Raw genomic sequence first — 27,222 nt, forward strand, 5'->3', positions numbered from 1 at the left:
GATACAATCAATAACAACTCAGTAACAGGCGGAGCCACCAGACACACAGCCAAACTCTCTCAAACACATTCAGTGCTGTCAAGAGATGATGCTGCATAAGCACGCGAATACACACGCAGTAATGAACACTTTGATAAATATGTAAGAACTGCACCACAGGAAGTGTGTCAGTTTCTAAGCATAAAGGGAAGCTTTGTTGCTAATGCTGCGCAACATGTGGCTTACACAGACATCTTTGTGTCTTTTTAGAGGGGGAAAACTTTAAAACCACCAGCCTGCTTGACAGACACAAAACAGGAAGACGGTACAGAAGAGACGCACATCACATCCTATCCACACCTATCTTTTTGTAAAGTCACAGTGATATCAGCAGAGAGCACATGTACAGCTGACTCCGCAGGAAACCATCATAACAAGCCATCCCTGATAAAACAAAGTACATGGCTGTATGAATTAGGGGTGTAACGATACCCTCATGTCATGATTCAATACATATCACGGAACTGAACTCACAATATGTTATTACTGCGATACGCCAAGACATGGTAAAAAGTTAACAAAAAATGTACTGTTGGCATTATATTGGGAGTGGAAATGAATAGGCTTGGACCCAATGAACCCAATGAACAGGACAATGGTGACACCAGAATAAAAATATTCATGATTCTGAAGCTGAAAATACAGAATTATTTTAGATGAATATGCTTGCACACGGTCACATATTGTTGCATTTTTGTATTGCAATATATTGTTACACCCCTAGTATGAATTGTAGTGTATGATGGGGTAAGATGAACTTTAGTTTCCTCTTAGTCACATGTAACTAAATCGAAATGTTTTTAATGTATTTTTGTTTATGTGGATTTGCGGGCACAGTAATTAATTTAGGTTGGAGAGAAAATATGCTTTTTTTGTTCTATTTTAAAAGGTAAAAGTTAGAAACTTGAGGTAAGATGCAGAAAAAGCCTCCACATGGCATGGTATCATTTTAAATGTCAGTTAACTGGAATAAGGAAGATTCTGATTTTGAGACTATTTAAATTTGAACATTTGATTCAATCGAAAATACAGTAAAACCATTAATATTGGGAAATATTATTACAATTTAAAATAACTTATTTTTAAATATACTATACAGTATTATATTATATTAATATATATATATATATATATATATATATATATATATATATATACACACTGTATATAACTGTATATATACAATTATTTATTATTATTATTTTTATGAAAAAATTTGTATTCTCTGATAAATAGAAAGTTGAAAAGAACAGCTCTTATTTGAAATAGAACATTCTCGTTACATTATAAATCTTTAAGTCTTATAAGTCTTTACTGTCACTTTTAAACAATTTAATGCATATATAAATAATACAAGTATTAATTTATTTCAAAAACATATCTTACTGATCCCAAAGTTTTGCTTGGTAAAGTAAATTATTTATAATGATATCAGATATATTTAACATATTGAGCAAATATCTGATGAAATGATCTGATGACCCTTATCCCAGGGGGCTTTCTGCCCTATTTAGGGGCTCATCTTATTAGTGAGGCAAGATTAAATTAAAACAGTTTCTACCTATTTTCCCTAAAAATATAATATACTGGTTGATGCTCTTACGGAGAGAATCTTGTCTTATTATTAAATAGGAAAAAGGAAAAAAATTTGTAAACAAGACAAAAGTACAGACACACAGAAACAGGTCTGGGAGGAAAAATGGCACTTAAAACACAATCAAATACACCACCTATTCCTCTACCTGACATTGCTGCCTTTGGCTTGTGCTCTCCATCTGCTTCTGAAAGGTCTTGAGAGGTCACCAGAGCCTTATTGTGCCATTTAAGCTCCTCCCATTCTCTGGCAGGCTGAGCGTGTGGTGTCCGTTTCATGCTCTCTGGAGAGGGGTGCTTCCTTTTCCCCATGTTCAATACCAGCCTTTCTCCTTGGGTCGCCAGGGACACACTCTGGTGTGTCTGGATCTCTTGGGCAGGTTGAGAGTGGTGAGGTGGGGAGAGGGTCTGTTCATAGTAGGCAGGGCCAGATATGTTGGACATGGTCAAGTGGATGTCCCCGGCATGTTCAGTGGAAACAGTGGAAGATCTCATGGTAGAGGTGGACGCAAAACGAGCTCCACTCACAGGCTGCAGCTATAGGACAACAAAAGAGAGGGATGGAGGACAGGAGCAGATGGTATTATAGGAAATAGAGTAGAAATGAAAGATGGAAGTATTTGAGTGAGCAGTGTGAGAAAGAGAGAGAAAGATAAGAGCAAGATGGTAGATTGAGGGGAAATTGGATGAGAACAAAAATTGAGTCAGCACGGGGCAGGAAGCAGCACATTCATCAAGAGTTCATCAGCACATGTGTCGATCATGCTGACTAATCAGAGGTTGACTTAGTGCATTTCCTGTAGCTGAAAGGCATCAAGTCAGCCACTAACCAAACCATTCACAAAGCCATGCCCTTTATACGTTGAACCAAACTGTCCCCATCATGCCCTCAGAAACAGACACATCGAGTCACAGACACAATCGATAACACGTCAACTCTACTGTGTCAGACTCAGCAGGGCTTTAGGCAGAGCTGCAGTGTACATTCAGAACAAGATCACCGACTTCCAAATAAAGTAATCATTTAGCAAATTACACTGACTCATTTGTCCTGTTCTCTTAAAGGTACAGTAGTCGCTAATAAACAAAACTGTATGAGTTTTGCGGAAGAACATTGTAGTCAGATCTACTTCTCTCCATTTTTGTCTGTGACAAGTCCTCGCAAGAAACACTAATGCATAGGGGTGTGCAGTATGATCAAAAACACTCTATATACAGTAATAGTTATTTTAGCTTTTTTGCCGGTGTATATTTTTATCTATGTGGTAATGTCTATTATTATTTAATGTAGGAGACAAATTCTTTAAAAATTAAAGGTACTTGTTTTGACTGATTTTCTCTTTTTACTTTACGTTTTATTCGATTGTTTACTTGATTGACGCAAACCAAAAAATATCATTGTACATAAGAAAACTCTTAAGTTCTTTAATTTAGGGCATTTTTAGACTTGTAGATTGTTTGCTTTGTTCTGAAACTGGACTAATAAGAAAATGCTATATTTTTATAGTCTCTTTTTACTTTCACAAGGCAAAATGTTTTTATTCAAATTACATAGTATGTAAAATTGTCCTCTCATTGGTCCTGAGAGGACACCGGTTTATGTTACGAGATATTAATTGGAACAGAAATCAAGGATTATGAGTTACACAGTAGATATAGAGTATATACAGTGGGAAAAATAATGATTTGATCCCCTGCTGATTTTGTAAGTTTGCCCACTTACAAAGAAATGAAGGGTCTATATTTTTATTGTAGGTTTATTTTAATGGATAGAGACCAAATATCAACCAAATATTGGAATATCAAGCAAAAAATCCAGAAAATAAACATTATATAAAAGGTTATAAATTGATTAGCATTTGAGTGAGTGAAATAAGTATTTGATCCCCAACCAACCAGCAGGAATTCTGCCTCCCACAGATTAGTTGTGCCCATGTGTAACCCAGATTAGTCCTGTCACTTTAAGAAAGTACTCCTAATGTCAGCTCATTGGGCCTCATTCATGAAACACGAGTAGAACGAATTTGTGTGCAAATCATTCGTAAAGCCGCTCTGACGTAAATTTTCGTATTCACGAAAATGTTTGTATTTTCAAAATGTTAGTTGGTGCGAAAGAAATGTACACCTACTCCATACCACGTGTAAATGGTGCGTAAAACATTTGAACGTTCTATGTTCAAATTATGATTTTTTTTTTTTTTTACTGTTCAACATTCGTTTCACTGTCACTTTTTACCACGCTGTCCAATCACAGCGCAGGAGGGGCGGGACAAAAACTATAGCGACCAATCAAAGTTAATGGTGCTTTTTACTGCATTTTTTATATTCAGTAATATTCTTTAAAATGAGATACTAGTAACACATTACTGCCATGGATATTCTGTATCATAGCAACCAAAGAATCTCGCTGCCCTTGCAAAGCGCTTTCAAGCGCCACCAGCTGGCCGTTTTAGGAAGAGCACCAGGCGTTTTTTAGCTGGCTAAAAATGCTTTGGTGGACACGCGATAATTGAATATTTATTGCAAGGTATATGGTCAATTAGCCTCTTTAGCATTTATGCAAAATACTGGAGCCAAACCTGAGAAAATTCCAGAAGATTCCACGGTATTCCTGGCCACATCATTTGCAGTTGTAACTCATGCGTGGGGATTATGTTAAATATGAATGAGCGTTTACGAATGTTTGGAATTCATTAATATACACACATTTAACTACCAAATCCGTGGTATACGAAGCATTAGTGAATCTGAAGGGGAGTTTTCGTAAAGGTCCATTTTACTCGCAAATTACTCATATATTTACGAAAGTTTCATGAATGAGGCCCAGTATGTGTATAAAAGATAACTGTCAATAGAATCTGTATCTTCCATTCCAACCTCTCCACCACCATGGGCAAGGCCGTCAAAGGACGTTGGGGACAAGATTGTAGAACTGCACAAGCTTGGAATGGGCTACAAGATCATCAGCAAAAAGCTTGGTGAGAAGGAGACAACTGTTGGTGTGATTATTCATAAATGGAAGAAATACAAAATGACCATCAATTGCCCTCGGTCTGGAGCTCCATGCAAGATCTCACCTCATGGGGTAAGGATGATGATGGAAAAGGTGAGGGATAAGCCCAGAACTACACGGGCGGAGCTTGTTAATGATCTCAAAGCAGCTGGGACCACAGTCACCAAGCAAACCATTGGTAACACACTACGCCGCAATGGGTTGAAATCCTGTACCGCCCGCAAGGTCCCTAAGCTCAAGAAGGCACATGTACAGGCCCATTTGAAGTTTGCCAATGAACATCTAAATGATTCAGAGAAGGCTTGGGAAAAAGTGCTGTGGCCAGATGAGACCAAAATTGAGCTCTTTGACATCAATTCAACTCACTGTGTTTGGAGGGAGAGAAATACTGACTATGAGCCCAAGAACACTATCCCTACAGTCACGCACGGAGGTGGAAACATTACACTTTGGGACTGTTTCTCTGCTAAGGGTACAGAATGACTTCACCGCATTGAGGGGTTGATGGACGGGCCATGTACCGTAAAATCTTGGACGAGAACCTCCTTCCTTCAGCCAGAACACTGAAGATGGGTTTCCTACCAAGGAAACAAAGGAGTGGCTTCAAGAAGAACCCATTAAGGTTATGGAGTGGCCTAGCTGGTCTCCAAACCTTAACCCTATAGAAAATCTGTGGAGGGAGCCAAGAAACCTTAATGATTTAGAGAGGATCTGTAAAGAGGAGTGGACAAAAATCCCTCCTGAGATGTGTGCAAACCAGGTGACCAACTACAAGAAACGTCTTACCTCTGTGCTTGCCAACAAGGGTTTCTCCACCAAGTACTAAGTCATGTTTTGCTTGGGGATCAAATATTTATTTTACTCACTGAAATGCAATTTACACCCTTTATATAATGTGTTTTTTCTGGATTTTTGGGTTGATATTCTGTCTCTATCCATTATAATAAACCTACCATAAAAATTATAGACCCTTTATTTCTTTGTAAGTGGGAAAACGTTTAAAATCAGCAGGGGATCAAATAATTATTTTCCCCACTGTATATATACACACTTTCAAACATACACTGTCACTTGGGCAGTGCCGTTGTACATTATTTACCCCTAAATGGAACATATTAGCACCTTTTGAAAGGGTATGTGACTGCTTGTGTACGTTTTTTCTGATATATAAAGAAAAAAACATCATCCCAATTATCAATATGTGATTATCAAAGACAAAACATTATATCTGTTAACATTTCTCAGTTATATTTCAAACGCACATAAAGACTGCAAAGCCTGTACTTGAGCTACCAGCAATCTAGAACTACATTCATATAGCAGCACACCAATGATGAAACAATAACGATAAAGATATAGTCAAATATAAACCCATTCAAAATTTAAAAGAAAAGTCCACACCACAACTATAACAATAACAGCACAGAGAAATGATATCATTGTACTTTTTTTTCCAGCTGATGACTGATCAAATTAATAACAGCCAATCAGAATCCTTTCTGCTTTAAAGAGCTTGAGAAGAGCAGCACAGAATATTATCGTGTGTTGGTGTAGTTATTGTTATAGTTATCTTTATAGTTATCGTTCTTGGTGTGAACAGGCCTTTTAAGACTTGGTTGTACAAGATGCTTACAAGAAATGCCTGAATTCAGCCTACTGGCACATAGGAACATATTCTGAAGCATTAGAACAACTGCTTCTAAAACACAGGACAGTGGTTTTACTGCAGGCAGTGTAAAACCTTGGGTTCTATGAAACATCATACGATTCTAGAGGACTCAGGCATCCTCACATGTTCCAGATCACTCAGACCCTCTGAGAACTCCGATTCCTCGTCAAACATCTCAGAACCAGAACCATCCTGCATCAAAGATAAACCCCTTTAAATGCTCAATATGTGTGTCTCTGTGTGTGTAAGAGAGTGAGAACCACGTCTGTTGTGTACCTGGGTGTTGATTGTTCAATCGACAAAACATAAGTTTTTTCTTTCATAAAACCCTTGCATCAGCTATTAAAAGTTCATGGAAAGACATGTTCAATGTTTAAGCAATAGTGTTAGACTGTACTTTTATACCTCACAGACTTTTACTGTGTGTCTGTATTGAGATTGGACTTTTTTATTATTATTATTCCTGCTTGAGAGACATTCTGAATCTCCACATTAATTCAGACTTCAGAACAAGATACTGAATGTGGACTCATTAATTTAATAAGAGCAATTTAGACAACAGCTGCATCCAAATATGCATACTTTCCTGCAATATAGTAGGCGAAAAACAGTATGTGAAAAGAGTAGCATGTCCGAATTCATAGTATTCATAAAACAGTAGGTGAGAAGTATCCAGATGACCTACTACTTTGGCAGATATTCTGAAGTGCGCATCCAGTATAAATGGACAGTGCCAGTGGACGCATGTAGTACGTCTGGATTACATTCATACTACACACATTCATACTATATAGAATGTAATAGTCATCAAGTATTAAAACAAAAAAGTAAAAAGCAGTATTTTCTTTGCAATAAGTGTAAATAGTAGTTAGATGTTATACTTATAAATAGTGGCAATTACTATTTGCACCATAGTGTTGTTGTCCATTAAATGGTATGCAATAATAACAGTGTAAATTTTATTTATTAAAATTATTAAATGGATGCGGCCTAATTAGGACAATAAAGCCCTCCCTACACCTACCCCTAATAGATAAACACTTTATTAAACACACTTTATTTCCACTTTTCAAATATATTTTTCATTTTTACTGAAAATAAATATCTGTGGTATGGGAAAATAGAGTAGAGCGAGATCGGACACAAACTCTGGTCGATTTGCATCAAAACTTTCTACCATGTGCCTTAGCCCTAACACTATTGCTATTGTTGACGATCCAACATCTTCCGTAATTTTGTCTGCCAGATGTTAATGGGCGGAGTAAGTGTAAATAGCCTCTGCGAACAAGGCGTGCTATTCGCACTTAGTGTAATAGACGCTCTGTAAAAAAAAAACAAAAAAACGATAGTACTCAGAGAGTGTAAGATTTTGGATGCAGTCTTTGTTAGGCTATGTCGTTTCCTGTCTGACTTTGTAGCGTCATCGTTTTTTTTTTTTTTGTCTTTTCTCTTCACCTCCAGTATTTTATAGATATGGTGAAAAGTATGTGCATACCCAAACACCACACCTATGAGCTTAATTTCATGACCAGTCATGAGTCATAATGTAAATGACATGAGGAGTAAAGTACTGAACTGATACAATTCTCATTTGAGATATGAATTGTTCAATTCAAAGTTTAATTGTTCACTGAAGGGAAAGATATGATTCGTACCTGTTCAACCTCTCCAAGTGTGATTGGCTGAGTCTGGTACCGGGTGTTACTTCTGCGCGCGCGAGTGTCTCCTCTGGCCCGCGGGCCATAGCTGGATGGCTGCGCTAGGCGATTGAAGAGTGCCATCTTCTCTGCCAGAGTGAGCATGGAAAGGTCTGGTTCCTCTTGGCCATCCTCCCCTGGGGATGCATGGCGAGCTTGATCCTTCTCTACCGCCTCCTCAGCCAGCCGAACCTCCCTGGCTTGTTCCCTCACCAAAAAGTTTTGCTGAGATGATGCCTGCAAGCTGTATGACACAAACATCCACACCAAACAGCTCAGGATGTATCAATGTATTTCAATGTATTTCATATGAAATGTATCAATGTATTTCATATGAAATTCATTATACCACCAGAAGGGCTGGGCAGCATGACTATTTTCCATGCGCAATAAAGTGAATAATAAAGAAACGGCACCATTTACATACATAAAGATTAAACACACATGCATGTATATACTATACAAGCAAACGTGATTCATGTTAATATGAATAAAGCTGTGTAAATGTAACCACAAAGAAAAATTGGCATATCTTTGGATGTGTTGTTCATTCCACAGTCCATTTATCCACACAAATGAATAAATGTCTAAACATTTTCAAGCATAATTAATTATCTTCATATTAAGATTGTAGTAGCATGTGCAGATGAAAATTCATGCAGTTTATATGCTCAACATGTTGTGAAAAACACAAAAGTGGCATGACTCGAATCGCTCCCAGCAAAGTGTCATACTTTCACAAGTCATTCAGACCTAGATTTGATGGATTATTACCATTTCATGACCTCAAAAAGCATTACTAACAACTCCCTTATGTATCCAAATCAGTGGCTAATATAATATAAAGTACTATCCAGATGCTTAACATGTACTGTAGTTCAACACAAGTAAGTGAAGATCAAGATCAGTTTATTTGTAGTCATGAAATAATGGATGTGCTAATTCTCACTCTTAATTCTAAAGGTAAGTTTAAGCATGACTTAGACAAATGTTCTGTGTTGGCCTCACAGTACCACAAGAGGGTGCTGCTTCTTAAATTTCATCTGTCTTCCTACATAAACCTCAATCCCTTGACAAACTAATTTATACATACACACTAACCTTCAACATTTGGGGGATAGAAAGATTTTTTTTGATAGAAATTAACACTTTTATTAATTTAAGACTATAGCTCTGGAAACAATTAAGAGACCACTTAACATTGAGAAATCAATGTTAAGTGGTCTCTTAATTTTTTCCAGAGCTGTATATACGCACACGTTTATATGTCATAAAGTCAATTACGCAGGTGAAATTCTCTCAGCATGCTCTCAGTGACGATCATTAGTATTGATAAGTGTGACTATGCCTGTATCACACACACACACTCATGTGAGTTTTTATATGCGAGTACCTGAATTTGGTCACAGAGTTGTTGACTACAGTGTGACTAGGAACACGCGCTACAGAGGTTTGTACAGTCGTGGACTGTGGCAAGTGACCAGGGACACTTTAAACCACACAGAGAAAGGGAAAGAAACAGAGACAAAGGAAAAAACTGAAGAAAACAGATCATAACTACATACACCACATGAAGTAAAAGGAAGGGATAGACATATGAAGGGAAAAAAAGCATTGAGAAGAATGTACGCATTACAACTTGTTCTGAAGCAATATTAATTTGGTGACGAATACATGGCTGTAAGATGCTTACTACCGTTCAATATTTTGGGGGTCAGTAAGATTGTTTTATCTTTTGAAAGAAATAAATACTTTTATTCAGAGAGAACACATTAAATTGATCAAAAGTGTCAGTTAAAACCTACATTGTTATATAACAGCACAACTGTTACAACAATAAAATATGTTCTTTGGGCTCTAAATGAATGATTTCTGAAGGACTATGTGACACTGAAGTTTGAAAAATATTAAAATAGAAACAGCTATTTTAAAATTGTAATAGTATTTCACAATATTGCTGTTTTTACTGTATTTTTGATTTAACAAATGCAGCCTAGGTGAACATAAGAGACTCAAAACATAAAAAATCGTACACACCCCAAACCTTTGAATGGTAGATTACATCATATATTTATATCGTTTAGATTATATCGTTATTTTCATATTGACTGTAAATGTTGAACCTAACAAATGTAAACATTTGGGTTTCCCCCCTCTAACTTAAAAACGACCTCACTTGAAATATCTAACAGGTCACATACAGTATGAACTTACGTAGCAGCAATGACCACTTCCTCTGTGGTGACCGGCTGAGTGCGGGAGCGATCCTGACCTCTCCTCAACCTCCGTTCAACAGCAGGATTACGGCTCCATGCCTTCAGAACTGAACCATCTGAAGTCTTCTCCAGCTCCTAACAAACAGTAAGACTTCATAAGAAATAGTTTTACACAATAACAAACACAACAGATTAAAATATGGCATTTGACTTTGAAGAATTTAACTAGCTTATTCAGGATATTAGATCAGAATTTTTCCTTCTGCTCAGGTTTTTAATTGCGTTTTTGGTCACATTTTCTTCTTAGTATCTGGGGTTTCAAATGTCATATTTAAGCATTGTGCATGTGTGTATGGGAGTTGTGGGGTAATGGACTGAAGTGTGTCCTCTTTTAAACACACCTTTTAATGCAAAATTAATAAACTGTTAATGGCAATACAAACTGAGTACTAGTACTTGTTAGTGTTAGTGAGAAGAAGAAAAATAAAAAAACTTTTAGATATCAATCTACATATGCGATGAACATTAGTTATGCTCCTCTTTGCTCACTTTTGAAGGCATCTGGAGTAAAACAGCTCTATATTTAATGAAGCACATACAAAAGACCTGAACAGGAAGCGATGTAACCTGTTTTACAGAATATGGAAGTTTGTTGCACATAACATCTATTGTTAGGCACCAATGGCATGTTGCGAACCCAAAGGCTATTATTATGTGCGCTTCACGTATATGTGTGGTATGCAGGAGTGACCATTTGTGGCGTAGATACCAATGTAGAGGGTTTCAAATAAATCACCAACAGAAAGAGAAGCAGCTAACAAGCCAGAGTTTTGAACAACAACAAAAAAACGAAAAAAAAACGAAAAAAAAATTCAGGGTTTGGAACAGAAGTACACACACACTGAAGCACCACATACCCTGAAGAGAGAGCGCTTGGCAGCCACACTCAGCTTTGCTCTCTCATCTAGCTTCTCTTCATCGACTGGAAAAACAGAAAGTATAGAGATGAGTCAATCTTTTTCATGAGAACCATTTCATGAAACCCCATGACTTTCAGAGGACAACACAATGCTAAACACATGGTAGAAAGATTACACAAGCACGTTTCTGCTTCTCCTCTACTCTGATTTCACAGAGGTTAACATTAAAAGCACAACAGTGCACATAAAAAGCCATATATCTACCAAATGCAATGTATTACATTTATATCGGTTCTCACAAAGTGTAGCATGATCTATGAACTGTAACACAAAAAAGGTCTTATAAAATCATCATTTAACTTTTTGCCAGAAGCCTACTTTCAATACGAAATCGGTTAAGTTATAATGTTCATAGTACACTTCACTGTTTATATAAAAATATCAAGGAAAATATAATATGATTCTTGAATGTTTTTAGTTTTTTTTTTGTACAGTCTGGACTGTGACAAGTGGCCAGGGACACTTTAAACCACACAGAGAAAGGGAAAGACAGAGACAAAAGGAAAATAACTGAAGAAAACAGATCATAACTACATACACCACATGAAGTAAAAGGAAGGGATAGACATATGAAGGAAAAATAGCATTGAGAAGAATGTACAACTTGTTCTGAAGCCATATTCATTTGGTGACAGATACATGCTTGTAAGATGCTAAATACCGCTCAATATTTTGGGGATCAGTAAGATTTTTTAATCTTTTGAAAGAAATGAATACTTTTATGCAGAGAGAACACATAAAATTTATCAAAAGTGTCAGTTAAAACTTAAATTGTCTATTTTATATAAATGCTGTTCTTTTGAACTTATTCATTGATGAATCCGGGAAAACAGTGGAATTTTAACAAAAATATTAAGCAGCAAAACTGTTAAAAAAATTATAACAATAAGATCCGTTCATTGAGCTCTAAATGAATGATTTCTGAAGGACCATGTGACACTGAAGTTTGAAATATATTAAAATAGAAACAGCTGTTTTTAAATTGTAACCGTATTTCACAATATTGCTGTTTTTACTGTATTTTTGATTAAATAAATACATTGTCCTTGAGGCAGTGCCTTGAGTAACACACTTGGGGTCAGTATGATTAGTTTTTTAAGAAATTAATACATTTATTCAGCAAGAAGGCATTCAATTGATTGATAGAAGTGACAGTAAAAATATTTATAACGTTACAAAAGATTTCAATTTCAAATAACTGCTGTCGTTTCAAAGAGTCCTAAGAAAATGTTTTCTACATTGATAATAATAAGAAATGTTTCTTGAGCACCAAATCAGCATATAAGAATGATTTCTGAAGGATCATGTGACACTGAAGACTGGACTAATCGCTGCCGAAAATTCAGCTTTGCCATTACAGGAATAAATTAAAACGTATTGAAATATTAGAGTTATTTTAAATTGTAATAAAATTTCACAATATTGCTGTTTTTACTGATCAATTAATAAATGCAGCCTTGGTGAGAATAAGAGAATTACATTACACATAAAAAATATTACGGACCTCAAACCTTTGAACGGTATACATGTATATGTTTGTTTCAGTGAACACTAAAACATTGCAATGCAAATTGTGACATTTATTACACATACAGTAGGACTAGAAAAGCAAAGCAGTACTAGTTTGAACAGATTCACAAGCCCCCAAAAAAGTAGGTCTGTTGCTCTCTGGAGTATTCATGGATACTCAGCCAAACTGCACAGTCAACTGCTTCTGTTTAGAGTTAGCTTTAAAGACACAGTGCCATGTCTCCATAAGCTTTTCCAAGTGAAAATGTTTCCCAGTTCAGACTCAAACAAACAATAACTTATTGCATGTAACATAAAAATGTCTGTTTATACTACTGCGGTGCACAGATATGAAACAAATGCAAAGTTTTGTAAAGTTATTGCGTAATCCTGCCCCATTACATAATAAATTACATTAAAAAAGCAAGCATCTAAAGCTTGCTAGAGTGACTTTCCGTTTTAAAATGGCATAATAGAAAAACATGCTGAAAAACAGATTTTGTAGTTTATGCAAGCACACACACACACAAAAAAACATTACACTTACCCTCTGGGCTTGGTGGTTCAGGGCTTAGACAAGACCTAAAGAGAACAAAAAGTAGTCTTACAATTAAACAGATCGTTAGGATTGGAAAATGATTATATCAACCAGCTGATTTGGAAAAAATTGCAATGTGAGCAGACAAATGCAGCAGCATATTTAGGAAATGGAGAATCAGGAAAATACACAAAGCAGCTAGTGGGAAGGTGCAGAAAACACAGTAAAAACGGCTTAATCCACAGCGTTAGACAGAATTATAGATTTCGCCACATGCCACAGAAACAAAGGGGGGGGGGGGGGGGGGGTGTACAAAGAACCTTTCATAAAAACCACTGACCAAACATTTGGATTAGAATCCACTACACATAAAAATATTATACAATGTGTAGTATTTAGCATTATATATTGTAAGCCAAAAGCTAACTCCAAATGGTGAATTTGTAAATACAATGCAGTTAGAAAGAGAAAAAGTACTAGTCCTGACAGGTTTTCTGGGTTATTTCCAGTTTTCTGGGTTATTACCAGATTAAACAAAAACATAATTTATTAGACTACATCAAGTGTAATTTTAATGTGCACTCCAGGCTAACTCCACAAATCCGTGCATGAATCTACTCATGAGGCCTACCGGTCCGACTGTTCACGCTCAGTTGATGTGATTGGCTGAGTTCTAAACCTCTCAGATGTCTTTCTATTCTCAGTGGGACATATATACCGCAAAGGGCGACGAGATGACCGATCTTTGACTCTCTCACTTCTCCAGGGTGTCTCTGTAACCACAGGCAGCTTCTCTGCCCTATTGCGTCACAAAGTATGACTGAATGAGGCAGCATAGAAGAATGGCAGGTGCAGGCATGACAAAAAGAGCAAAACGCTACAGCTCGTTTACCAATACATCTGATCATACTCATAGTGGGTTAAAGGAACTAATGAAAACCCTACAAACATCAGAAGTGGCTAATAATTATTCTGTCAGCCCATTTAGCATAAACATCCTAAATTGTCTCTAGAAAGACAAGGATGCCAAGCCAAGGTGAGACAAAAGACACGCAGAGATGGTTAATTATTATTGACAGTGCGCACTAGACAAGCTGAGCAGCAAGATAGCTAAAGGAATAGAGCATTCAAATCTGCTGATCAACTCTGAATGAGCAATTCCTCTGTAATATTATTAGTATTTTCTCATAGCAATAACATTATGAGCTTTTGATAGTTAATTGTCAATGTTAGACAAGTTAGTAAGTCGATACATAATAAATGTACCACCACCTACAGTTCAGCTTTCCGGGGACTCGCAACACTTTCCAGGTAGGTGTGGCGGAGTTTTGCTACTGAAACCCTGGCATCATGAGATAGGCGATCGCCATTGGGCACAACCTCTCTGACTGGTTCCTGAATGGGCTTCTGTTGAAAAACTGTCTTTTGGACATTTCCAACATCCAGGGGTTTGGATGAATTTGGCATACATCTCCCGCTGGAGGTCTGAACTGGGGCGTAGCAGCTAGCGTCAGCCCTCTTATGGGCCTCTCGAGCTCTTGCTTGCATAGATTCTGCAGCCTGAAGACGGGACACATGCTCTGTGTAAACTTCCCGCCTTGACCGACCTCCATGCAACCCTCTGGGGTCATCTGCAACACTCTCGCTCCTGTGCCCACTGATGCCTGGGTTTACCTCCACATTGTCAGCACTTCCACAGCAAGGGTCTTCAGTGCTCTGTTCTTTCCGTCGAATCTCAGAGGGTAAAACAGCCTTCCTGCTCCGCAGTAGCCCCTCTGTCCTCACATCCTGTTTTCCATCCACTTCCTCAAGTACTTCCTGAATCTCTTGTTTATTCCTGAAACCAGGTTCGCAACCCATAGAAAAGTAGCTCTGGCACCCCAGGTCATGGCGTTCCTCTTGCCCAGGGAAGGTCAGCCGCTGTTTGGCTGGAGCGTCAGCGATGATCCGAGTGTGAGGGTTATATCGAGGGTATGACTGGGGAAACTGGCTGTACGCAGATGCCTCTGTTGTTTGACCCCTGTGAAATGGCTCGTCACGGGCCAGTCTCTCCCTAACTCGGATTCTTCAGAAGAAGAGAAAAGGGTTGGTTACTTAGAGTAAAATGAGTTAAATATTCACTGACTGTGCAAAAGAAAAAACAGAACTGGAAGTTCATGGGCCTGGAAGTGAGTGAAAGCGAAAGAGTCTAATCCAAACAAAACAACCCTTAAGCCAAAGAACCAGTTGAAGCATCTCAATACTGTATGGTTTGTGCTAAATATGATAAAACAGCAATCTGACAGCGTATCGAATAAAAAGAAACTAAAAGTGTGTCAAAGTGGATGTTTTCAGGGGTTGGAATAAGGAGAACCATGTGAAAAATTGTTGCGATCACTGTAAAAAAATAAAAAATCAAGTAGTAAAATACAACAACTGTGATATTTGAAACATATTGAACATACATCATATTTAAACAATCGACCATATTGAAATTATCTCAAAATAGGGGATGTAGTCAAAACATTATAAACAAAAGTTAGTTCTTTGGTTTAGGGTTTTTCTTACTACTTGATGCCAAAGATCCTTAAATATGATGTTACCCATTCCTATAATTTACAGTAAAAGCAGCTATATTTCCATTTATACTGTGCGAGGGGGAAAAAAGTGTGAACATATAAATCCAACTTGTTTGCTAATTAAATATTTAGCTTTGATATGTGGTTTCATATTATTTATATTCATATTATATCAAGACCAAATTAAATGAAAATATTGCACCGGAAAGTATTATCTGCAGTCCTTGATGCATAAACCTCCATAAATACTAAATGTCAAAAATATCCCACATTTTCTGTGGACCTCAATCACCTTGCGGCATTCCCAGACCGCAGTTTGAAAACCCCTTCTTTAGATGACAAATTACTGAAAATCCAACAGATTCTGCTTTGAGGATTCTGAATAAGTATATTTATGATCTGTAGAAAAAGCTTCAAACCATTTTCAGCATTTTGATACATAAAGGCGGTTTCTCCCCTGTATATTGTATAAATGTCTAGATATGGGGATCCTAATACCCAGTTAATTTCACACAACACAGAGTTTCATTACATGCTGGGTGAGAGAGGTTTGCTGATAAACTAGCTTAGTTTGTGATGACTGGATTTTTAGGTTTAGGTCAGCAGAATCAATGCTCTCAGCAGCGGGAGGCAAAAGACTCTCTCATCCAAAACCTTTTGCAGTTAGTGCACTACCAATGAAGTGAGACTTAAATCACAAAGAAACCCTAATGCTTTTAAAAGATGTCTGTTTATTTCAGGGTTACTCTCTTTGTGTCTTCCTCTTCTTTTCCACCCATTCACTCAAGTTAAAGGTCGATTTCCATCAGCTGAGAGCTACAATACTGTTAAAAAAGTAGTTAAGCAATCCAATAATACTCTACACATCACATCCTTTTTATGAGTTGTATCCCACACTCCTCTAGCTGCTAAAAGCGGTTTCTCCTGACCCAAGCTTAACGGCTGCCATCTATACACTCACATTTCAGCTCCTCTGGACCCCTGTTTAAGTGAAAACATGCTCTGCTCTCTGTAATTGTTGAGTCATGTGAACTGTTTTTAACCTCCTCTAAGTGGACTGCATTTACAAGACTAAATTAGAAAAATGCCTGTAACAAAATGCAGCCAAAAATTATGTTTGGGATATGGTTCATGAAAAGGGAAGAAAGTGGTTGAAAAAAACATAACTTTGCAGTGAATGCAAATATAAAGACAGAGGAGAATATTTCTGTTTAAAGAACATGATTTGTGTAGACATATGCGAGAAACATCCAAAGGAGAACCTAACACAGGGCTTATTTAAATAAATAAATAATGATAAACTAGATGATAAACTCAAAAAGCAACTACATCTTAGACTTGATCACTATAACAAGGAAACTGTAGGTTTGTACTTCTTTTTTTAAGGTTATCCTTGTGCAAATACTCTGCAGATTCGGGGGATGAGGTGGCGATGAAGAGCCCATTTCTCTGTACACAACTCTTTTATCTATGTCTGGGTTTGTCAAAGTCAGCAGACATTAAGTGACAAGGAATTATAGAGGAGGAAAAAGCCCACATAGTAAATAAACCTCTAAACTAGTAAAGTCTGCAGTGGAACAGAGAATAGGAGCAAAAATAGAGAGAAAACTGATGCAAAACAGGAACACAATTTGCGTGTGAAAAGATTCCAAGAAAATGTGGCTTTGGTGTTTTGCATGACTAATCAAGTTATCACACTCTCCATTTGGCATATTGAGCTAATGCAGGCTGAATTATCTGTGTTTACATTCTTGTCGAGTTTGGTGACTCATAGCTCAATAACTTTCTCACCACAGTATCACAAATACAAACTCAAGTCAACGCTCCCTTCAACCAGGTACTGAAAAGCAATACAAGAACAAAACCTGCCATATAGGGATAAACCATACACACAATGTCATTGGGCAGTGGACTGTGAATAAAGTACATTAGAAAGAGTTAAGGGTAAACTGCAACAAAAGTGTCTGAATATTCAATGATCAAATTCAAACCCACAGCACTCATTAACAATGTGGATGGGATGGGTGGTAGAAATGTGCGCGAGGATGGCCATTATGTTACTGAGATGATGGGCCCAACTCAAAACCATTCCCTGAGCCCTCTACCTTGCTGGTTCCACACAATCTGACAGACTAAACCAGGGGTTTCCAACCTTTTCTTGTAAGCCAACTCCCTGTGACTGAAAATATTTAGGCCCTATTTGAAGTACGACCTGAGATTTTAAGCAATGTATAACAAAAATAACATCTGCATCTTCACTTGTTTTTAAATACACAACCAATCCATAGTTGCCAATATATAGTTATATATGACCCTGGACCACAAAACCAGTAATAAGGGTACATTTTTTAAAATAAATAAATATGCTTTACATTGATATTGTTAGAACTGGACAATATTTGGTTGAGATCCACCTATTTGAAAATCTAGAATCTGAGGGTGCAAAAAAATCTAAATATTGAGATCCACCTTTAAAGTTGTCCAAATTAAATTTATAAAATATCTTCATGGAACATGATCTTTACTTAATATCCTAATGATTTTTGGCATAAAAGAAAAATCAATAATTTTGACCCATACAATAGATCCATTTTACAAAATACCTGTGCTACTAATGTTTTGTGGTCGAGGATCATATATTTATATTTAATTTGACACCTTTTTTATTTTTCTTGTCACTGGCCTTTCTATCAGAATAATAAATCCTCATTTATCAACAGTGCGTCCGCACAGATTTGTGCGTAATGAGTGCGTAAGTTTAACGCAAAGTGTGGGATCTACCAACCTTGTACTTATAAATAGAAATGTGTGTAAATAGAAGCACACCTCTGAGCATGCTTACGCAGAGAATCTAGTGGTAGATTAGCAACACTACACATAAAAAGCATTTAAGACAGTATGCATTAAGCAAATCACATATGTCCTGTGTTTCCTTTAATTACAAAACACTCAATTTATAATTTTTGTAGTTTTAAACACAATGCATAATTGGTGTCAAACCCTATAAAAGACAGCTGTGACAAATGTTGGATGCAATTATTTCCTTGGACCCAACCTACATCCAATTCCCTTACCAAAATCGTCAACAAGCTGAAATAAAATGGGGCATTTATGCTATCGCCAGATTCCCAAACATAATTGGAGCCATAGACTGCACCAACATCGCCATAAAAGCACCATCAACCAATGAATTTAAAGATGAAAATAGAAAAGGATTTAATTCTATTAACGTGCAAATCATTTGTGATGCAAATTTGTTGTTGTGAAACATCGTTGCGCAACTCGTTCTATGTTTGTGAAGTTCCTCTTCTTTGCCATTATTGCAGTGAGGAAAAAACACAATCACGTGATTTTTAAAGGGAAGTGTTGTCACCATATATGGTTTATTGGAGGCGTTTCCGAATGCTAATGACCACGAACGTGAACAAGCATGGTACTTGCGCACGTGTGGGATTTATCAACAATGATTGCTTACTCATGTGAGTAAACTGTGCGCATGTTTGATAAATACAGCTTTTCTTGTACTTAGGCACATTCTAAATTTCATGCGTAGGACAAAATATTGAACCTTTTCTATGCACTGTTGATAAATGAGGGCCCTGGACTAAAGCAAGAGAGAAAAGTGAAAATGGAATTCATTTCATCATCATACAGCACACCCTCAAACTGTCTGATAAATATTATTTACAAAACTTTTAAGAGCTTGCTGACGTTGCCAGTGTGCACACTAAAGCCAGGTTGCTACAACAATCTCTTCTAAATAACCACTAGTTGTTTAATTTACAACTTTGTCTCCGTCTTCCAAGCTAAGTGTGGTCCCCAGCCAGAATAACCTGCAAAGTGGACCAGACTTTTCCCCCAAACTATAATCCAATAAACCACTAGAAAACATAAGACTATCCGATTGTCAATCTTACCTCACATTCCAGCAAGGACATTCATAGGACAGGACTAGAGATGGTTTGAGATAGGGCCATGAAGTTAGGCGGGACCACTGTTAAGTGAAGGGTGTCAAACACACCCATAAATCCCAAATGTATGGTACCTGGAAGGCCAGTTGATTGGAGAGAGGGTGTCTCCTTCTGAATCAGTCTGAAGTGACCATTGGTTAGCTGACTGGCTACAGGAGCTAAATTAGTTGAGAAACACCCAAGAGAGTGAACCACTCAAAGGTTTAGGAGTAGAGAGAGAGGGAAAAAGAAAAGAGGGGGGAAAAAACCTTACAAGAAACCAGGTTCCTGAAGAGAGAGTAGGGCCTCAAATAAGTTATGAAAATTGAGTCTGGCTTGCTGGGAACTGAGTTTTAAAGGCCAAGTCCTCATTTGTTCACATTAACTAACCAATCAAACATTATACTGACGTTATGAATGTGCTCTGGGTCTTTCCTGAATATCATTCTTTATCATACTCATTTGTACATTTTTGGCTTGGCTTAATGTTGGGAATTTTAATTCAGCTGGAGTCTTTTGTTGCTTAATTTGGCACGCACTTTAAAACCAAAGCGTCAGAGCACTGACCCACGCCATAAAGAAACAGCTGCCAAAGGACAGTAAAGGTCAATGCTAATGGATAATGTGTCGTACTGAACAGAGCCCACCCATCTTTAGGGAGCTGTGGAAACACTCCTAACAGTATGCAAGCCAAATCCTGCAAACTGACAGCTTTCTTTTGGGGAAAATATCTGTGAAAGACAGATTCAGGGGAATACCAGCCAACATTCTTTCCAAAAAATGAAAGAATAAGGGAAGGAAATTAAGACACTGACATATTAGGATAATACTTGGTGAGAGTAAGAGGGAGAGACAAAAAAAGAAGAAGAAGAAACAGCTAATGTGTTAAGACTCACCCGTGTCTTTGAAGGATGTTGTGAGCCTGCTGCTCAATAAACAGATCACCGGGAGATGCTCCCTGTTTGGAAGATGGCATCATGGCCCTTCGACCTGTGTTAGGCGAGCTGGGAACCCCCATCGCCCCTGGTTCCCTCCCTGGAACCCTGACAGACCCGGACACATCCATATATGCAGATGGGTCAGGTGCAACCCCTCCACTTTCATGTAATCTATCCCGCTCTTGTGCCCTCCTCTGGTTCTCCAGATTCATCATCCTCTCACGCTCAGAGATGGAGTCTGTGCGTTCTTGGCTGTATTCTGGATGGGTGTGAATGTGAAAGCTGGCCCTATCTCCTTGATGGCTGGTGGTGTAAGCATTATGCTCCACCCTGTCTCCTCCTTCTAACTTTGGCCTGTGTTGTCGGTCTGAGCCATCGGGCTCTCTGGAGGTTCTGGAGTAGCGAGTGGTATAGTCGGTTTCGGTCTCCTGATCCAGAGAGATGCCATAGCGCTCTGCTAGTTGACGCCGCCGTTCTGCCTTGTAGCGAGCAATCCTTTCAGCTTTAGAGTCCAGCTCTGCCACATGAGTGGTGCCAGTGCTATAGACAGAATCTTGTTGGACTGTGTGGGTTCTGGACTGAACCTCTGCACCATGCGGATTTGAGACGTTTGGGTCATTTTTGCCATAGGGCTGAAGAGAAACTACGATGAGAGAGACAGGAAGACAATGCACAGTTTACACTGAATCAATTTGCCCAAACTTTAAGTAACCAACCACCAGCTAATTAACCCAATAACCTATCATTATGTGTTGATATGCACCGTATCATTATTTTTAAGATGCTTAGTGTATATTATTTCTCATTCATGTTATAGGGGAGTGAATAAATCTATTTAAAAGTATACAAATATTAAGAACATTTCTCACCTGTACAGGGGTCACAGATGTCTGCTGCTCGGGTATATCTGGGAGTGTCCTCCTCTAGCAGCCGATTGGTTACTAGACCGCCACAATCTGGGAGATTTTGGAGAACATCACTATCGATACCCTCCAGACGGCGTGCAATTCGCTCTTTCCTATAAGCAGGAGTGGTACAATGTTAATAAGGATCACTATTTTTAAATGAAAACATATATTTACAATTGAATGTTAAAATGTGAAAAAATATTGCAAATTAGAATAACTATTTCTATTTGAATATATTTTAAAATGCAATTTATTACTGTGATGGCAATTTACTCCAGTCTTCAGTGTCACATGATCATTGAAAAATGTGTGCCATATGCTACTTTAAATCTGATGAAGAGCATGAAGCTTGAAACGTAGTGTGTGGTGAGAGGAAAATTAAAGTGTTTTTTGGCAATAACAGCATGCAGACAATATTGTGATTTTGTTATTTTTGCCGAACACCTGCAGGAACTGAACTTTGGCTCTGCATGCTTTGTGAGACTGATTTAACTTCTCACCTGTTCATGTCCCAACTCTGACTCGTGCTTATAACCTCAAAACGTTTCCTTAATTCTGAGACTAAAGAGAAAAAGAAAGGCAAAGTGATGGATGGGTAAAAGAATGAGAGACAGAAGGAGGATAAATAGGCTAAATCAAACCATTACAAACAGTGAAACATATTGCACTATATCTCATGTATTTGTGCTATGTCTACTACCAAAGCAATCAAAGCTTACTGTATGTATACAGTACTGTAAGATGCACAATGTTTCACCCCACAAGCACAATTTAAAGACTGAATTATAATCTACTTTTTACATAATTCAGCTTTGCTGTAAATACCAAGTCATGTTTCATGATGTATCTGATGTATTACACTAACCCTGCAGCCTATTAAGTATACTGCTATGTCTCCACAACGACACAACTCCAATAATAGTCGATTTGGCAGAAGTCAGTGTGTTATCTGAAACAAAAACTGCTTACACTTAAGTCGTCTATCATTATCTAGGAGAATGGATGCTTTTCCACAAAAGTTAACCAATCATAGGTGCATCCACAGTGAGTGTTGTTTCAGCAGTATGGAAATATGACACTCAACTGTGTCCTGTCACTAGGTGACTAGTGAAGTGATTGAGAGGTGACTCATTATGGGCTAAATGAGTACACATGGCACACTTGTTTCTAACAGTGCTTCCTTAGCCTGGTCTCTTTGGGATTCAAAGCAAAGATCTGGGTGGTGCAATGAAAAGGGCAGGATTTCCCTTTCTGTTTCACATAGTCCAGTAAGGCTAAAGTGCATCTTACTGATACCTAATTGCTTAGCTTAAAGGCACAGTATGTAATTTTCGACACTAGAGGTCACATATTCAAAACCATAACAAAGGCATAGCTTGATGTCATGCGAAACAACAACAGAGTGGCGTGCTAGACTGTATAACTACTACTTCTGCATTTTTTTATTGTACTCACTGTGTTGCCATGGTTTTACGGCAGTAGAAGCAAAACTGAGGATAACGCGGACATGACGCAATTGACAGGCGACACAATGAGGAGGAACGTTACACTGGTTAAAATTGAGAATTTCTCTGGATTAAAACTTTGTTGGAAACTTTTGGGATAATGCAAGTACACACGTGTGCTAGTGGTTTTTGGATATTTTAATGCACAAATCTTAAATATTATGCCTTTAATTCTGTAAAACAGTTCATTGGAAAGATGTATAAAAAAAAGCATCATATTTATCTTATTTTATTAATTTAATCAGACATTTACAATGTATTAAAGATAACACAGCATGAGTGTGTTCAGGTTTGTCATGTTTTAAATCAAGTTCCCACTTGGAAAGGGAGGGGGAGAATAAACAGCAGTGTGAATCTGACATTAGACAGGCCTGATTCTAACAAGCCAGGATTACACAACTCTAAAAGCTGCACGCCAGCAAAGTGAATGGGAATGTATGTGTGTGTGTGTGTGTGTGTGTGTGTGTGTGTGTGTGTGTGTGTGTGTGTGTGTGTGTGTCAATGTAAATTGCCACCCACAATCCATTTAACTTTTATAACAAAAAATATTTTTAGAGTGACTTGATTTCATCCATCAGGAATTAATTGGATGGTGAAGTGTTATAAAGTTTGTTAGAAAATGTTTGGCAAAGCTATTTGGCAAATATTCAATAGCCTGTGTAGCCTATACTTGACACCAGCAAAAGGACAAATGGTCAATTTTGGTTTCTTTATGCATTATTGTATCTTTAAGTGTTAAAAACACCATTAAATGTCAATAAAAAAACAACAATCTAATCAAGAGACTGACGATGTGTACTAGCCTATAGAGTGGTGCAGGGATGACATCAAAACCTGGAAGACTAATTTGCCACTAATTCCTTCGAGATTTTCCTATGTGGTTTTATCATGTGATTTTAAAATTTATGAGTAAAATAAGGTCTGTGGTAAACCTAAGTTGACGATTAAGTTTACGACAAACCGTAAGTTTGACGTTTTGTTCTAAAGCAGGGGTGTCAAACGTACGGCCCGCGGGCCGGAACCGGCCCGCTAGGGGGTTCAGTCTGGCCCGGGGGATAAATCTGCAATATGAAAAAAATATTTTTTATTTTCGGCGGAACTAACAGCAGATGGCAGCACCGAGCTTCAGGGTCTGAGCGGCATTTGGTTCTATCAGTTTACCCGCGTTTTCTGTTGGCCCTGGCACCATCGTCCTCGAAATGTCTTTGTCAAAAAAGAGAAAAGTGGACACAGAGTGTCGAATTTTTCAAGAAAAATGGACCTCTTCCTATATGTTCACGGAGGTTAATGGGAAACCCGTGTGCTTGGTGTGCATGCAGCAAGTTTCGGTGCTTAAGGAATATAATATTCGACGACACTATGAAACTCAGCATGGCGAAAAATACAACAGCTTGCACGGAGAATTGAGAAAACAGAAGGTAAATGAAATGTTGGTGGGTCTGAGGAAACAGCAATCTGTTTTCACCCGGAGCCGAGAGGCCAGTGATGCTGCAGTGAAAGCCAGCTACCTAATTGCGAGCGAAATAGCACTTGCATCAAAGCCGTACTGTGAGGGGGAGTTCGTTAAAAATTGTATGCTAAAGGCTGCTGAAATTGTGTGTCCTGAGAAGCGACAAGCTTTTGCCAATATTAGTTTGACGAGAAATACCGTGGCAGACAGGGTTTCGGAAATATCGGCAGATTTGGACAGCCAACTGAAACGCAAAATTGAGTCATTTCTGGCCTTTTCTGTTGCAATTGATGAGAGTACGGATATTACGGATGTCGCGCAACTGGCCATATTCATTCGTGGAGTTGACGATACTTTGACTGTCACAGAGGAGTTTCTTGAGTTGGTGCCTATGACCGACACCACAACAGCTGAGGACATTTTCCGCTCCGTCGTTGGAGCGCTGGACAGAGTCGGGGTGGACTGGTCTCGCGCCGTAAGCCTGGCTACAGATGGTGCGCCGTCAATGATCGGGAAAAAGGCAGGTGTTGTTACAAAGTTCAGAGAGAAAGTACAAGCCGCGAATGGAGGGGGTGATTTTTGGACATTTCATTGTATTTTGCATCAGGAGGCATTATGCTGCAAGTCGTTAAAAATGGACCACATCATGGAGGTGGTTGTCCGAACTGTTAATTTCATCCGAGCCAGAGGTCTCAATCATCGTCAGTTTGACAGCCTTCTCAGTGAATGTAACATTACCCATGGTCTGCCATACCACACTGAAGTAAGGTGGTTAAGCAGAGGTGCTGTGCTGAAGCGCTTCTTTGATTTACGTGAGGAAATCGGACATTTCATGGAGAGAAAGGGTAAACCTGTTAAGGAATTACAGTGCCCACTATGGCTGCAGGACCTTGCATTTATGGTTGATATTACAGAGCACTTGAATAATCTGAACAAAATGTTGCAAGGACGCAAAAAAATTGTAACACAGTATTATGACAGCATACGTGCATTCAAGTTAAAGCTCACGTTATGGGAGACGCAGATGGCAAGCGGTGACCCTGCTCATTTTCCCTGTCTAAGAGATGTGTGCGCAGCAAGCGTTAATCCTGACGTGAGAAAGTACAAAGACAAGATTTCAGTGTTGCTGAAGGAGTTTGAGAAACGATTTCAGGTCTTTAGCGAACTTGAGACAGAATTCGCAGTTTTTCGCTCACCATTTACTGTCAGAGCTTCTGATGTGCCCGTTGACATGCAACTGGAAATAATTGAATTGCAGTGTAATGTAGAATTGAAGGACAAATTTGCCTCTGCTGGCTTGGACACATTTTATCAGTATCTCCTGCCAGGCTATCCTAAATTAACAGCACTGGCTGCAAAAATGTTGTGCATGTTTGGGACTACTTACCTTTGTGAGCAAGTTTTCTCAGTAATGAACATTAATAAAACGAAGCTGCGCTCAAAGCTCACACATAAGCACTTAAATGAGATTCTAAAATTGGCTGCTACTCAGGACATGATGCCTGATATTGATGCACTTGTGCGGGCTAAAAGATGCCAAGTTTCAGGGGCAAATTTATAAAGTAAATTAGTTTACATTTAAAAAAAAAAACCATAGGCTACATACCTGTATAAATTTGCTAATTTTACAAAGATTTTCTTTTTGAAACTGCTGCCACTTAACATTTTAAGTGTGTGAAGTCAATCCATGTGTTCAGAATTGCTTCCCAGAAATCGAAAATGGATATATAAAAAAAAAAAAGGAAAATGGAATTAAATAATTTCTATATTTTGATATTTGATATATATTAACATGCAGGACAGTGTTTTTAAGTTACACAAAACTGTGACTAAATGTTTTAAAAATAAATGTTAAACTGAGTGAAAGTGTTTTTGAAATTGCACATACTGTTCATAATATATTTTGTAAAAGGACAATTAATTTAATATAAAGATTTTTATAATTTACTTCTTCTTTGCACTAATACAAAGAAAAAAGTGGACTTTTGTTAGTTACGAGTTTACTGGTCTGGCCCTCTTAAAATCAGATTTAGCTGTATGCGGCCCCCAGACCAAAATGAGTTTGACACCCCTGTTCTAAAGCGTAAAATACACACACCCATTCTGAAAACGCATATTTCGAAACAGTTATGTGTATTTCTGAAAATGTAGGTTTCTAATAAATAACTAGATAAGGGTGTGTGCAGTTTGCGTTGTAAAACAAAACGTCAAAGTATCGTCAAGTTATGTTTACCACAGGCTTCATTTTACTCATAAATTGAAAAGAAACTACTGGTGAATTAATCTTACGGTTTCTGATGTCATCCCTGCACCACTCTATTAGCGTCATTTATAAATACTGAAAGACAGATTTTTTTTATTTTATTTAATGCAAAAATCTCGTTTGGAGCTTACCATCTGATCATGCGAGAGCCCCACAAAATCCTGTTCAACCATTTTTTGGACTGACTTACAGTACATAAATGTTACTATATATCTTGGCACTCTCTTTTCACACAACTAACACATTTTCAGGGCCAGTAAGCAAGACAACTTGCCCAACAACAGGTGGTCCCTAGCAGACCAAATATAGGTCATCAGAGCCCATCCCCCCCGACCCATGTGTCCAGCACCCATCAAGACAATGCAAAGTGAAACAACATACAGCCTTGAATAAACT

General features: G+C 38.0%; 1 protein-coding gene across 37 annotated transcripts in view; it reads right to left on the bottom strand.

Annotated features, from left to right (window-relative positions):
* svila (supervillin a) overlaps positions 1–27,222 on the bottom strand; it is a 95,404-nt gene that overhangs the window by 33,442 nt on the left and 34,740 nt on the right. For 20 of the 37 annotated variants that reach the window (XR_013818647.1, XR_013818648.1, XR_013818649.1 and 17 more), the window contains exons 4-15: positions 22,109–22,169; positions 21,570–21,718; positions 20,659–21,343; positions 19,858–19,941; positions 14,531–15,319; positions 13,886–14,053; positions 13,264–13,298; positions 11,145–11,209; positions 10,226–10,362; positions 9,405–9,500; positions 7,970–8,255; positions 1,782–2,169 (exon numbers count right to left, since the gene is read on the bottom strand). Coding sequence is in view for 33 of the 37 variants with exons in the window: in XM_079845810.1 (XP_079701936.1) it covers positions 1,782–2,169; positions 7,970–8,255; positions 9,405–9,500; positions 10,226–10,362; positions 11,145–11,209; positions 13,264–13,298; positions 13,886–14,053; positions 14,531–15,319; positions 19,858–19,941; positions 20,659–21,343; positions 21,570–21,718; positions 22,109–22,169 (2,943 nt within the window). In the remaining 4 variants the exon portion in view is untranslated. The remainder of the gene's footprint in view (positions 1–1,781; positions 2,170–7,969; positions 8,256–9,404; positions 9,501–10,225; positions 10,363–11,144; positions 11,210–13,263; positions 13,299–13,885; positions 14,054–14,530; positions 15,320–19,857; positions 19,942–20,658; positions 21,344–21,569; positions 21,719–22,108; positions 22,170–27,222) is intronic. The other 17 variants (XM_079845829.1, XM_079845826.1, XM_079845828.1 and 14 more) reach the window with 5 other exon arrangements.

This window comes from Gobio gobio (genome assembly GCF_949357685.1).
Source record: "Gobio gobio genome assembly, chromosome: 20".
NCBI lineage: Eukaryota > Metazoa > Chordata > Actinopteri > Cypriniformes > Gobionidae > Gobio > Gobio gobio.